Source organism: Piliocolobus tephrosceles, chromosome 15 (genome assembly GCF_002776525.5).
Source record: "Piliocolobus tephrosceles isolate RC106 chromosome 15, ASM277652v3, whole genome shotgun sequence".
Lineage (NCBI taxonomy): Eukaryota > Metazoa > Chordata > Mammalia > Primates > Cercopithecidae > Piliocolobus > Piliocolobus tephrosceles.
The window spans coordinates 94,961,619-94,977,106 of NC_045448.1; the positions used below are offsets into that span (position 1 = coordinate 94,961,619).

Genomic DNA, 15,488 nt, shown 5'->3' on the forward strand with positions numbered 1-15,488 from the left:
AAAAAAAAAAAAAAAAAAAAAAAAAAAATTACGTAGCCAAATGAAAATTCTCCTCAAACTCATAAGTAATCACTATTAACAATTTAGTAAGTATCCTTCCTGACCTTTTTCTTTACTTATTACGTATAAGTACATGGTTGTATGTGTGAGGGTGTGTGTCTATGAGTTGTGTGTTATGTGTACACGAAAAGAATCCATTAATTCTTCCGTGTGTATGATTTGCCAGTAGACATTAACTTACCTGTGAAATGGAAGCGCAGGGTGGAGCAGGACAGGAGCAGGGACATTTTGATAAGGGTGTACTTGAAGCAGCTGCTCGGGAACACAGAGCTCTGCACACTGGGCACGGTATGGGGCTTAGGTCCTTAGGAGAGGCCAGGGTGCTGTGATGGCATCCTCTCAGGAATTTGGAGCCAAGTCGTATTATTCCTCCACTAAAGTCTGTATGTTTATATTTTTCTTTTTTGGGTTATAGTTACTCTAGTAATAAAGAGAAAGTATTATAGAGATGCGGAAACATGACTGAAAACAAATCCATTTTGATGTTACTATCTTCAGCAGATAAACACTGTTGATGTGTTAACCACGATGGGAGCTATTCCTGCAGGGTTCAGGCCTTCCACACTCTCGCAGCTTCTGGAGGAAGGTAACATGTGCCTATCAGCCACTGCACTCTTTCAGCAAAGCAGTCAAGATCCACGTCTAATTTTTCTATCACAGGCAAAACACATTGTTGAAGAAGATGTTGAGTGTCACATCTCTTTGGTGCTCATCTTTTCCTCATCTTTCCCATGACAGTGAGGAAAGATCCCTGATCCTATCAGAGGCCAGCGTGTTTACAAGTGCTCTGGATTCCAGCCGCTTTCTTTTTTTAAAAAATGTGACTCCTTTAATTTTCAGTCCTTTCCTGTGTCTTTAGCTGACCCACCTTCCCCTCACTGGTTCATTCCCTTATCTGTGATATCAGCACACCTAATTCCTCCCACCTTTAAGGATCAGCCCCTTTAATCCTATCCAATTCTAGCCAAAACCTCCTTTTCTCTGATATTCTTCCAAGCAAGACTTTTCCAAAGAATTATCTCCATTTGGAATTTTCATTTTCCTTACTCATTCTTGGCTTTCCCTGTACTTGGCAACTTTTGTCTATAAGCTCATTTTAAAGAGGAATCATGCTGGGGGACAAGGAGTGTCCTGTATACCCTGAGTTGTTGAGTTGTCATGGAAGGGCTGCTTTGAGGTTGCCTCTGCTGGGAAGGTTCTTCGCAGCACTCCCTAAATTCCCATCTTTTCATCCTTCAGGTCTCAGGGTAAATTCTGCCTTCCCAGAGATGCCTTCCTTGAGTAATGTGGGTTTCCCCTACTCCCATTCATGTGAACACCTTTATAGCTCTAAGTCCTCTAATAATTATTTTATGTATTTGCTTGTCTACTTATTTTCTAAAAAAAAAATTTTCTCCCATTCAACTGTAAACTATGGAGGACAGGGGACATATCTCTGATTTATCTTTGTATATCTAGAACCTGGTGTAGTATCTGGCAAGAGTAGAAACTCAAAAATTATTTCTTGAATGGATAAATGGTGTTATAATAAGTATTATTCATGACTAAAGCATGGAAGAAGAGCATAAAATGCTATTGTGTTAAGAAGTAAAACTAATGACTGTATTTTTTCTGAAGTCTCCAAAAAGTGCTTACAGATTTCTGCATTTTACAGAAATATTTGAATAAATCATTATCATCATGGGGCATATTATTGGCCTAAAAGTCTTTCTTAAAGGTACTTTAAGATGATCTTTTATGTGTTTGTAACTGTAAGTTTCATACTGTTGTTTTTATGCATAAATCTATATTGGTGCTTCTGTTTTGGAAAACAAGTTCTTAGTAAGCAGCGTGGCATTTTGGAAGTGCCTGTACTCTAGTTCATAGCATAACATTACGGATTTTTGATTTTGAGTTTCTTTCTTTGTAAGAAAATTAAGAAAAAATGATTTTTTCAGGGAATCAATTTCGAGCAAGTTACTTCCTACAACCAGAGCTCATGCCTTCCCAACTGGCCTTCAGAGATCTGATGTGGGATGCTGCAGAAGGCACTGTAAGTATAGTTACTATCAGTAAAACTGTAACTCTTCCAGATTTTGTCATGGTTGCAAGTAGACAACATGTTAATTGACTAATGCATTATGAAAAACAAAAAACATTGATTCTCTATGAAATAGTGATATTTTTATAACTAAGGCAGAATTCGGACTTGCTACCTTGACTTTATCTTGTTTCTCTTTTCCATTGCATTCTTCTCTCATTGTTAGAAAGGAAATAATACTAGGTTTCTGTCTTAATCACTCTTTGCCTCAATTTCTTCATCTGTAAAAATGAAGTAATAGTAATGCTTCCAACATAGAGTTATTTTGAAAATTATGTGTGTGAAGGGTTTTGAATAATGCCTGGCATATGAAAAGAACTCAGTAGATGTTAGCCAGTATTATCATTTATAGTAGTAGCAGTAGTAGTAGTATTTTTGAGACAGGTCTCCCTCTGTCACCCAGGCTGGAGTACAGTGGTATGATCATGGCTCACTGTAACCTCAAACTCCTGGGCTCAAGCGACCCTCCCACTTCAGCCTCCTGAGTAGCTGGGGCCACCGGCCTACACCACCATGCCCAGGTAATTTTTGTATTTTTGGTAAAGATGGGGTTTTGCCTCGTTGCCAGGCTGGTCTCAAACTCCTGAGCTCAAGCAATCTGCCCTCCTCTCCCTCCCAAAGTGCTAGGATTACAAGTGTGAGCCACCAGTCCCAGTCTAAGTTATGTAAATGAAAAGGCTTATGACTATAAAGCAAAATGTAAAGTTTAACTAATTGAAGCTGTTCTTAAAAGATAAAAAATCAGAATGCCAATTTATTTACTCATAATCTGAATTATACCTATGAAGTAGATCTTAATAAATATATCAAATAGTGCTTTCTCTCTGTTAAAACACCTATTAAGAAACTAAGGAACAATGTAGATAATTGCTTGGAATAAAAAATAGTGGGATAATCTTAATACCAGGTGGCATTGGTTTTATGCTGTGTTAGCCTTCTGCACTTACCCACATTCTGTGGGAGTGAACCTGGGGACTGGAATACAGTGATTCTATAGTCAGATCATATACATTTTACCTGCTAATATTTGTTGTTCCTTTCATCACAGTTTTTAAGTATTTAAGAAAAATGCAAATATTTCAAATGTAACTCTATGAAAACTTTATCTAAAATGACTGATTTTAATTTTCAATGAACAGAGTATTGACATTTTTATTGTATATGTGTAAATTTTTTTCTTTTTTAAAAATTCTGTATACATTTTCGTAAGCTAAATTTACAAAAGACAGATTTGTGTTAGAAATCATAAAAATAAACTTTTTTATAACTAATTTTTCTTTTAGATTAGATCAAGACCAAGTCGTATTTCATTGATTCTGACATTATGGAGCTGTAAAATGATTCCTCTTCCAGGAATGAGCATACAGGTTCTCAGCAGACATGTACGCCTCTGTCTATTTGATGGTAATAAGGTAAGCTTACTGAGAAGTAAATCAATTCATACTAGGATTATGGAGAAACATTTCCTTAGATTCCTTTCCATTCAACTTCTCCCCAATTCCTAAGAGAGTATTTTTTACCTAGTACCAAAGAAAAGTTTGAATGACTCTTTAAAAAATTCATTTTTTAAATGAGATACAGGTTAAACAGTACTTAGATGGAAATTTATAGTTTTAATTGCATATATTAGAAAAAAAGATAAAAGATTTAAAGTCAGTGATCTAAACTAGCAAATCAAGAGGCTAGAAAAAGAAGAGTGAATTAAACCTGAAGAAAGTAGGAAATAATACAGATAAGAGTAGAAATTAATGAAATAGAAAACAGATTAACCAAAGAGAAAATTTAAAAAAAGACAAAAGTTGATTCTTTGAAAACATTAATAAACTGAAAGATGCATAGTGAGACTATCAAGATTTTTTAAAAAGTAAAAGAAAACAAACTATTAATATCTGATATGGAAATAGAGACATTATCACAGATCCTTCATACATTAAGAGGCCAATAAGGAGATATTATAAACAGCTTTATACCAGTAAATTTGATAACATTGATGAAATAAATAAATTCCTGGAGAACCGTAATTTACTGAAACTGGCATAAGAAGAAATAGAAACTGTGAATAACCTTAGTTAAAGAAATTAAACCGGCCGGGTGCAGTGGCTCAAGCCTGTAATCCCAGCACTTTGGGAGGCCGAGACGGGTGGATCACGAGGTCAGGAGATTGAGACCATCCTGGCTAACACCGTGAAACCCCGTCTCTACTAAAAAATACAAAAAACTAGCCGGGCGAGGTGGCGGGCGCCTGTAGTCCCAGCTACTTGGGAGGCTGAGGCAGGAGAATGGCATAAACCTGGGAGGCGGAGCTTGCAGTGAGCTGAGATCCGGCCACTGCACTCCAGCCTGGGCGATAGAGCGAGACTCCGTCTCAAAAAAAAAAAAAAAAAAAAAAAAAGAAATTAAACCTATAACTTAAAAAAAATCTTCCCACAAAGAAAACTAGAAAACTTCAGGCCTAGGTGGTTTCACTTGTGAATCTCTTCAAACATTTAAAGGAAAAATAATACCAATCTGATACAAATTCTTCTAAGGAGCAGATGAAGGAGAAATGCTTCCCAACTTATTTCATAAGGCCAGAAAAAACATGACCCCAAAATACGACAAGACATTACAAGAAAGGAAAATTACCAGATAGTATCCTTCATAAATATAGAAAGTAAAATTCTAAACAAAATAGTATTAAATTGAATCTAGCAATATATAAAAAGAACATTATATCATGACCAATTGGGGTTTATTTCAGAAATTCAAATGTACATTTAACATTTGAAAATCAATCATTATAATTTGCCATAAGAAAAATCATATGATCATCTTAAGAGATATGGAAAAAGCATTTGACAAATTTCAACACCCATTAATAATTTTTGAAAAATTCTCTACAAACTAGGAATAGAAGGGAGATTCCTCAAATTGGTAAAATGCAACAAGAAAAAACCTAAAACTAGCATTATCATACTTAACAGTGAAATACTGAACACTTGTTTCCTAAGACGAGGAACAGGTCAAAGATATCCAAAAAATAAAAAGATAACTCAGTTTTCTAAAGGGACAAAAGACTTGAATAGCCTTTTCAAAAAAGAAGTATCAAAAACCACTAGAAGTAAAAAAAGATACTCAACATGTAAGAAGCCATCAGGGAAATGCAACTGAAAACCACAGTGAGAGAGACCGACCTATATGTTACATATAAGAAGCCCACCTTAAATATTATGCTGTAGGTGGCTTAAGAGAAAAGGATGGGAAAAGATATACCATTCAAAAGATATTAATATCAGACAAAGTAGACTTTAGGCACTACATGGCGATAAAAGAGATGGTTCACCAAGAAGACATAGTAATCATAAGTTGGTACATACCTAACATCTGAAATTTAACGTACATGAAATAAAAATGGTTAGAACTGAAAAGAGAAATCGGCAAAGTCATAATTATAGTTGGGGCTTCCATTATAGTTGGAGAATTTAACACTTCTCTCTTGGTAATATAGGACAAGCAGACAGAAAATTAGTAAGAATGTAAGAGAACTGTATAACATATCAACAAACTGGATTAGATTGATATTCACATAACACTTCACCTCAAAATAGTAAAATACACATTCTTTTAAGTACATATGGAATAATCACCAAGATAGACAGTCCTGGGTCAGAAAACAAACCTAGACAAATTTGAAAGAATTGGAATCATATAATATACAGTCCTTGATCACATGGAATTAAATTTGAAATCAGTAACAGAAAAATAAATGGAAAAATACTTAAATACTTGGAAATTTAAATTCGTCTAAATAATCAAAGGGTTAAAAGCAAATTTCGTGGGAAATTGGAAAATATTTTGAAATGAACAAAAAATGAAAATGCAACATATAATTTGTGGGATGTTAGCTAAAGCATTGCTTAGAGGGACATTTAGAGCACTAGATGCTTACATTAGAAAAGAATTCTCAAATCTACAGTCAAAGCTCCTTCCTGAGAAGACAGTGCTGCTTGAGCTGATAACGGTCAATGTGAGATTGAATGAGTTAATGTAAGGGAAGTTATCAGAATGATGTAATACATAGAAAGAACATAGTAGGTGCTTTCAAAGAGTGTCTGGATGAGAGGTGGTGATGTTAACTTAGAGAGGTAGAGGTGGAGATGAGAGATGTGGATAAAGATATTTGGGAGTAAAAATCAACAACGCTTGGTGATGGATTGGATATGCAGGAAAGAGGGGGAGTGAGATATAGGCATGATACCTAGTCTCTGACTTCCGCATCTGTATGGATGGTGGCAACATTCAATGAGATGGGGAACACTGGAAGGAGGACCAGGTTTGGAGGAGTTGACATGAACTTGGTTTTGCTCAGGCTGAGTATACTGCAAAGCACCAGCATGAAGAAAGTGCCTCTATTTCATCTGAACTTGGGGTAAATAAATGAACTTATGATGGTGATCCTCCCTCACTTCTATAATACTTTCTGCACAAAATCACTGCCACAAAGGAGCCAGTAGGTGTCCTCAGTGACCAAGAGCTGAACTGCCTTCTCTTTCATACATCTGGTTTGATACGTTTTCCTGTACCTCTCCGTGTTCTCTTATATAAGAACATAAAAAGAAATGGAATTTTATTTTGAATAATATATCAAAATAATGAAATTTACTTTATGAAAGAAATTTATGTGAGATTTCCAAATTGAGAGTTATGGAACATATTTAATAGCTGCACAGATACTCGTGCTGCTTATGTAGGAGTGCTTCTAAATCTAAACCTAGTTATGAATAAAAAGCATTGGGCTGGGCGCGGTGGCTCACGCCTATAATCCCGGCACTTTGGGAGGCCGAGGCAGGCAGAGCACAAGGTCAAGAGATTGAGACCATCCTGGCCAACATTATGGAACCCCATCTCTACTGAAAATACAAAAATTAGCTGGACGTGGTAGTGTGTACCTGTAGTCCCGGCTACTTGGGAGGCTGAGGCAGGAGAATCACTTGCACCCAGGAGGCAGAGGTTACAGTGAGCCAAGATTGCACCACTGCACTCCAGCCTGGCGACAGAGTGAGACTCTGTGTCAAAAAAAAAAAAAAAACCAAAAACCAAAACATGCATACACACACACACACACACACACACACACACACACACACACAAACCAAAGGCATTATTGCTAAAACTAACTAATGAGACACAACTTCCAGTAATGTTTGAGTCAGCTCCTATTGGACCACCCCACCCAGAGATAGCAGCTGTAAACTCTGGGCAAAATAAAAAGCAACTACCTGAAGGCACTGCAGAGCATTCAGAAGCAGGCAGACAGTGGAGAGGAGCCTCAAATCTTTAGTCTACTGATTTATTTTTTTTCTCTTTGTTTTCTGTCTTTTTTGTCTCTTTTCTTTCTTCTATCTTTCTGTATTAGTTTGTTCTCGCACTGCTGATAAAGACGTACCTAAGACAGGGCGATTTACAAAAGAAAGATTTATTGGACTTACAGTTCCACATGGCTGAGGAGGTCTCACAGTCATGGCAGAAGGTGAAAGGCACATCTCACATGGCGGCAGACAAGAGAAGAGAGCTTGTGCAGGGAAAGCTCCCATTTTTAAAACCATCAGATCTCATGAGAGTCATTCATCATCATGAGAACAGTGCAAGAAAGACCTGCCCCCATGGTGGCATGTGCCTATAATCCCAGCTACTCAGGAGGCTGAGGCAGGAGAATTGCTTGAACCGGGACCCAGGAGGTGGAGGTTGCAGTGAGCCAAGATCACGTCACTACACTCCAGCCTGGGCTACAGGGCTACAGACCGAGACTCTGTCTCAAAAAAAAAAAAAAAAAGGAAAGACCTGCCGACCTGCCCCCATAATTCAGTCACCTCCTACTGGTTTCCTCCCATGACATGTGAGAATTGAGGGAGTTACAAGTCAAGATGAGATCTGCGTGGGGACACAGCCAAACCATATCATTGCTCCCCTGGTCCCTCCCAAATCTCGTGTCCTCACATTTCAAAACCTATCATACCTTCTCAACAGTCCCCCAAAGTCTTAACTCATTTCAGTATTAACTCAAAGTTCACAGTCCCAACATCTCAGCTAAGACAAGGCAAGTCCGTTCTGCCTATGAGCCTGTAAAATCAAAAGCAAGCTAGTTACTTTCCAGATACAATGGAGGTACAGGCATTGGGTAAATGCAGCCATTCCAAATGGGATAAACTGGCCAAAACAAAGGGGCAGCAGGCCCCATGCAAGTCCGAAATCCTGCCAGACAGTCAAATCTTAAAGCTCCAAAATGATCTTCTTTGACTCTATGTCTCACATCCAGGTCACACTGATGTAAGAGGTGGGTTCACATGGTCTTGGGCAGCTCAGCCCCTGTTGTTTTGCAGGGTATAATCCCACTCCTGGCTGCTTTCATGGACTGGCACTGAGTGTCTACGGCTTTTGCAGCAGCATGGTGCAAGCTGTCGGTGGCGCTACTGTTCTGGGGTCTGGAGGACAGTGGCCCTCTTCTCACAGCTCCACTAGGTGGTGCCCCAGTAGGGACTCTGTGTGAGGGGGCTCCAACACCACATTTTCCTTTCACACTGCCCTAGCAGAGGTTCTCCATGAGAGCCCCACCCCTGCAGCAAACTTATGCCTTGACATTCAGACATATCATACATCCTCTTGAAATCAAGGTGGAGGTTCCCAAACCTCAATTCTTAACTTCTGGGCACCTGAAGGCTCAACACCACATGGAAGCTGCCAAGGGTTGGGGCTTGCACCCTCTGAAGCCACAGACTGAGCTGTATCTTGGCTGCTTTTAGTCACAGCTGGAGTGGCTGGGACGTAGGGCACCAAGTCCCTAGACTACACACAGCATGAGGACCCTGGGCCTGGGCCATGAAACCCTTTTTGCCTCCTAGGCCTCCTGGCCTGTGATGGGAGGGGCTGCTGTGAAGACCTCTGACATCCTCTGGAGACATTTTTCACATTGTCTTGGAGAGTAACATTTGGCTCCTCGTTACCTATGCAAATTTCTGCAGCCAGCTTGAATTTCTCCTCAGAAAATGTGATTTTCTTTTCTATCGCATTGTCAGGCTGCAAACTTTCCAAACCTTTCTATGCTCCACTTCTCTTATGAAACTGAATGCTTTAACAGCACCCAAGTCATCTCTTGAGTGCTTTGCTGCTTAGAAATTTCTTCCAACAGATACCCTAAATCATCTCTCTCAAGTTCAAAGTTCTACAGATCTCTAGGGCAGGGGCAAAATGCCACCGGTCTCTTCACTAAAACATAACAAGAGTCACCTTTTCTCCAGTGCCCAACAAGTTCCTCATCTCCGTTGGAGTCTACCTCAGCCTGGACCTTATTGTTCATATCACTATTAGCATTTTTGTCAAAAAGCCATTCAACAAATCTCTAGGAGATTCCAAACTTTCCCACATTTTCCTGTCTTCTTCTGAGCCCTCCAAACTGTTCCAGCCTCTGCCTGTTACCCAGTTCCAAAGTTGCTTCCACATTTTTGGGTATCTTTTCACCAACACCCTACTCCTGGTACCAATTTACTGTATTAGTTCATTCTCATACTGCTGATAAAGACATACCTGAGTCTGGGCAATTTACAAAAGCAAGAGGTTTATTGGACTTACAGTTCCATGTATCTGAGGAGGCCTCACAATCATGGTGGAAGGTGAATGGCACATCTCATATGGTGGCAGACAAGAGAGCTTGTGCAGGGAAAACTCCCAGTTTTAAGATCATCAGATCTTGTGAGAGTCATTCACTATCACGAGAACAGTGCAGGAAAGACCCATCCCCATAATTCAGTCACCCCCACTGATTTCTCCCATGTCATGTGAGAATTGTGGGAGTTACAATTCAAGATGAGATTTGGGTGGGGATACAGCCAAACCTATCACTTCCTGAGTGTTACTTGAGCATTTTTTTTTTTTTTTTGAGATGGAGTTTTGCTTTTGTCACCCAGGCTGGAGTGCAGTGGCGCAATCTCAGCTCATAGCAACCTCTGCCTCCTGGGTTTAAGCACTTCTCCTGCCTCACCCTCTCTAGTCGCTGAGATTACAGGCACTTGCTACCACACACAGCTAATTTTTTGTATTTTTAGTAGAGATGGGGTTTCACCGTGTTGGCCGGGCTAGTCTTGAACTACTGACCTCAGGTAATCCACCTGCCTCGGCCTCCCAAAGTGCTGAGATTACAATTGTGAGCCGCCACACCTGCCCGACTTGAACATTTTTTCCAACTCCATTCTGAATTATCTGTAGTGTTGATGAGTGTATCTTTTTGGCTAGATTCCTTAGTGGTTGCTCTAGGTATTAATTTTATACATGCATAACTTACCGCAGTCTACTAGTGTTAACATTCCAGTTGGAGTGATGTATAAACCTTACCTTCCTTTAGTTCTTTATCTTCCCTAGCTTGTAATATAGTTGTCTTAAATATTTCCTCTACATACATTGAGAATCTTATCACATAGCACCAAACATAATTTGGAAAACCTGAAAGAAGATCCATAATATCTACCTATATTTTTACTATTTCCGTTGTTTATTCTTTCTTCCTGATGTTCTAAGAGTCTTCTTTTTATCATGTCCTATTTAGAGAATCTCTTTTAACCATTCTTTTAGGGTAGGTCTGCTGGTGACAGATTTTTAGACTTTATCTGAGGTTGTCCCTGTTTCCTCTTCATTCCAAAAGGATATTTTAATTAGATAGAGAATTCTGAGTTGACAGTTATTTTTGTTTGACACTTGAAAACTAGTGTGTCATTTCTTTCTGTTCTCTGTGGCTTCTAATGAGAAATTCATCATCATTCAAATAGTTTTTTTTTCCTGTTGGCTAACCTAAATGTTGTTTCTTACTGTTTTCAAGGTGTTTTCATTATGTTCAGTTTTCAGAAGTTTATGGTGTATCTGGCGTAAATTTCTTCGGTTTACCCTGCTTGGGGTTTGCTCAGCTTCTTCATTCTATAGGTTTATGTCTTTTACCAAATTTGGGGATTTTTTTTCAGCCATTATTTTCTCAAATACCTTTGCAACTCCAATTATTTCTTCCAGTGCCTTTTCCCTCTATCTAGTAGTGTTGTGGTTTTTATTAACAGTACCTCACCCGCCTCTCCCAACCCCAGTTCAGAACCAGATCTTGAAGTAGAGGTTAGAGTTCTTGATCTAAGATGATGTCAGATATGTCACTGATCCATTAAAAGGCCCACTTGTTGACATGGTTCTTATCCTGGTGTCATGGCTATGTCTTTGTCCTCCTACTTGCTTAGGCTCACTACTTTTTATGAGAAGGAGGGGCAACTTTTTTTTTTTTTTTTTAAACCCTACTGGCTTCCAGCAGCAGTAAAGCAATATCTATTTCTCTATTATGGAGTGAGTACCTTCAGCTTATATAACATACAAATCCAGCCCCTTGCTACCACCTGCCCCTTCTGGACTCAGAGCCCAGGAAACCCCTGGTTTTAGTCTCACCTTACTCTTCTATCTTCTATTTGTGGTCCATTGACATATTCATCTTACTTTTGGGTATTACTCTGTCTTTTTAACTATCACTGCTTCATTGCTTCATATATGGAGCAGAATGGCTATGTTGAAGCATAAACTGGTTGAGAAGTTCTTGTACATTCTTTAAAAAAAAAAAAAATAGAGACAAGGTTTCACGATGCTGCCTAAGCTGGTCCCAAACTCCTGAGCTCAAGCAATCTCCCTGCCTCTCAAGTAGTTAAGACTATAGGCACGAGCCACTGCACCTAGCCCCTCTTGTGTTTTTAATGCAGTTTCCTGAACAAAATATCTCTAAATTATTTTGACTCTTCATTTCTTCATTATTTGGGTCTGGTTTTGTACAGAAAACAGTGTGATTCTAAGCCAGTCATTCACCCTCTATGGCTGCAGTTTTCTGAAATGCATAATGAGATGGTTGGACTAAGTCCTTTTTAGTTCTTAGAGTCAATATGTCAAGAAAGATATAAAATTATCAAACAGAAGAAGTTATTTTTGATTCTGAACTTCAAAATTAGGATTCTCCCAATTGAAAAAATAAAAGCAGAGATAGTATAGGATTTCAATTTTGGTTATAGCAAAGGACTTCTTGGCCATTAGAAGTAGAAAACATTTCTTGAAAAACTAAGAAGAACCTTAGAATAAATAATATTCTGTCTTACAGTAATCACAAGGTAGTAATTACAAGGAGTTTGTATTCCAAGAGTCCGGGTGGTAAATATACATAATTTCAGGAAAAGTTTAAACAAATATATATTGGTAATTGAAGGAAGTGGGATTTTATTAACGTGGAAGACAATTCAGCTGCCCATAAAATACTCCTATATTCCTACTGCTGGGGATGTGGAATACAGTGAGTTGAATTTGACCTAATGTAACACATTTGGGATTATTTTAAATTATTATTTTAAAGCTTTGTTTTGGAAGTATTATACTAGAATATTTTCATCTAAAATAAAAATTATCTATTATCCATTCCTTTGGAAAATGTCAATTTTGGCCATAGCATTTTAGCATTTGAATTCTTCATTCCATAAAGTTTTTGCTCCCATTGTGTTTCATTGTTTTATATAAATTTTATGGTGCACTTCTTGCATAGAACATTTTATAAGAGATTGAATTTCAAGAAAAATATAATTTATGGGCCTAGAGATCTTGAGGAAAAAAATGTAACTGTACCAGAACTCTTAGGATTATCTGTCTTAGAGACAGAGTAAATGAACTGCCTATGAAATGCTTATATGGGTCACATGTTTGTTTTCTTTTTCTTGAGATTGAATCTCGCTCCATTGCCCAGGTGGAGTGTAGTGGTGTGGTACCAGCTCACTGCAACCTCTGTCTCCCAGGTTCCAGGGCTTCTCATGCCTCAGCCTCCCGAGTAGCTGAAATTACAGGTGCACACCACCATGCCCAGCTGATTTTTGTATTTTTAGTAGAGACAGGGTTTCATCATGTTGGCCAGGCTGGTCTCAAACTCCTGACCTGAGAGGTGATTTGCCTGCCTCAACCTCCCAAAGTGCTGGGATTACAGTCGTGAGCCACTGTGCTCAACCAGGTCACATCTTTTCTTTTAAAAGACCATTTTTTTTGCTGGGTGCGATGGCTAATGCCTATAATCCCAGCACTTTGGGAGACCGAGGCAGGCAAATCACCTCAGGTCAGGAGTTCGAGACCATCCTGACCAACATGGTGAAAGCCCATCTCTACTAAAGCTACAAAAATTAGCTGGGCGTGGTGACAGGGACCTGTAATCTCAACTACTTGGGAGGCTGAGGCAGGAGAATGGCTTGTACCTGGGAGGCGGAGGTTGCAGTGAGCCAGGATCATGCCACTGCATTCCAGCCTAGGCAACAGAGCAAGACTCCCTCTGTAAACAAGTAAATAAATAAGATAAATAAAAAGCCATTTTTACCCAAAATTTCTATTACTTTTCTGGTAAACCTATCTTAGATATTAAGGAATTCACTTAATATAATTTGTTACTAGCATAGGAGTCCAACTCTAATTTCATTTATGTCATACCTGATATAAAAAGAAAAACATTACAGAATTGCATGAAGTAAAAAATGAAAGTTCTCCCCTTGCCATCTTCCTCACTCAGTGTAGCCACTGTTAACTCTTTGGGACATGGAAGTGGTGATGTTTCAAAGAGCTTTTTACATGATTTCAAAAGGGAAAATCTCATTTCAGGTTCTGAGCAACATTCATACAGTCAGAGCCACATGGCAGTCTACAAAGCCCAAAACATGGACCTTTTCTTCCCAGGTAAGTAATCTGCTGAATGAGTGGAGTGAGTGCATTTCAAAGTAGAACATATTCATATTTCTATAAATAGCACAGAATATGTGGGGACAGATAAAAATCTTTATATTTGGTGTTCTTTGAGGACATTGATAAAAATTACTCATGTTTCTGACTCACCGATGTTATAATTCCTATGAATCATCCCATTCAATCAGTTTCAGGGTTCATTTTTAGAAAATTCTCGTTTGATGAAAAATGAAAACATAAAGATAACATTTAGGAAGTGGGGTGTTTTTCAAAGATGAAATCTTCCAACTGTGCTAATAAAAGCTGTGCTTTCTTCAGATAATGTCAGGGATGACGCCTAAGGGACTGCTACATTACACCCACATACTGTCAAGACTGGAATGGCGTTAGGTGTGTTTAAACCACTAAGTCAGCATTGCATAGATGTAGGGAGGACAAAGATGTCTTCGTGTTGTTTTTATAATATCAATTGTCTATATTTTATTTTACATACTTTCGTCTTACCTCCAAGGTCTCATTAATTCAGTATTTACTTCCTTCCCACAGCTAACTCCCTTGTATAACTGCATCCTAAAAACCCTTAGTTACTTCCCTCTTATTGCATCAAAAGATCTTAAGGCAAGATGGAGGTCCAATGAGAGGACTCAGGGTGTGGATGAGGCCAGCCACCTCAATTGTGTGCTGTGCCTGTCCACACTTGTTGAGAGCACACCTCCTAAAACTCCATCTTGATCTTCTTAGCACCCTTCCTCTGGTAAGAAGCACAGCTTCTCTTTTGGCACAGTACTTCACAATTCTGTTATTACATCTCTGTGTATGTTAAATATTCAGGGTAGAATTTTTAAATATTTTTCCTGGGGTAGAAAGAAGAACTGTTGGGAGTATGTGTTATTCTGTTGAATGAAATTAAATATCTATTACATGCAAGCATTTTTTCCTAGGCATATGGAAACATTTTCATGCCAGTGGAGTTCTTATTCCAGCAAAATTAGTAGGGGAAAATACATACATGAAGAAAAACAATGCCATCTATTTTTGGAACCCTAACTGTGTGTAGGCCCTGTGCCAGGCTCTTATGTACATTACCTTATTTAATCAGAGTAGCCATGTGGGGTGAGTCCTGTTGGTAACTACCACTCAGGCAGATTGTAATGGTTTTGGAGCTCCAGGTGCTTTGGAAGCACACAGGAGGGTAAAGTTAATTCTAGTCCTTTGGCTCAGGGAAAATTTTCTAGAAGAGAAACTAGATCTTGAAGGATGGATAGATTTTACAGGCAAGAAGGGAGGGATACGGTTGTCTGGGGAAAGGGAATTGAATGAGCAAAAGAGAAGAGAAATGAAAATTCAGAAGGCACACATCAGGAAAGTTGAGCAAATATGTGTAGTAAGTCTTGAATTTTTGTTCTGTTTACAAAGAACAGTGGTTGATATAAATATCTTATAATGTCTATAAACTATTATTTGTAACACCTCTGGAGACCTAGGCACAGTACTATTAGCCTCTACTCTAAGCAAAGGATAAGCGAAGGTAAAGATATTTTGCCTTTAAAAGAGAAGTTAAATTTTTAAAATTTATAATAACTGGCACAGATGAATTCAG

General features: G+C 38.6%; 1 protein-coding gene across 4 annotated transcripts in view; it reads left to right on the plus strand.

Moving 5' to 3' along the window:
* The window catches only part of NPHP1 (nephrocystin 1), a 69,634-nt gene that overhangs the window by 32,150 nt on the left and 21,996 nt on the right, over window positions 1-15,488 (plus strand). For 2 of the 4 annotated variants that reach the window (XR_004228488.1, XM_023190383.2), the window contains exons 9-12: window positions 559-646; window positions 1,998-2,092; window positions 3,424-3,552; window positions 13,808-13,882. Coding sequence is in view for 3 of the 4 variants with exons in the window: in XM_023190383.2 (XP_023046151.1) it covers window positions 559-646; window positions 1,998-2,092; window positions 3,424-3,552; window positions 13,808-13,882 (387 nt within the window). In the remaining variant the exon portion in view is untranslated. The remainder of the gene's footprint in view (window positions 1-558; window positions 647-1,997; window positions 2,093-3,423; window positions 3,553-13,807; window positions 13,883-15,488) is intronic. The other 2 variants (XM_023190384.2, XM_023190385.2) reach the window with 1 other exon arrangement.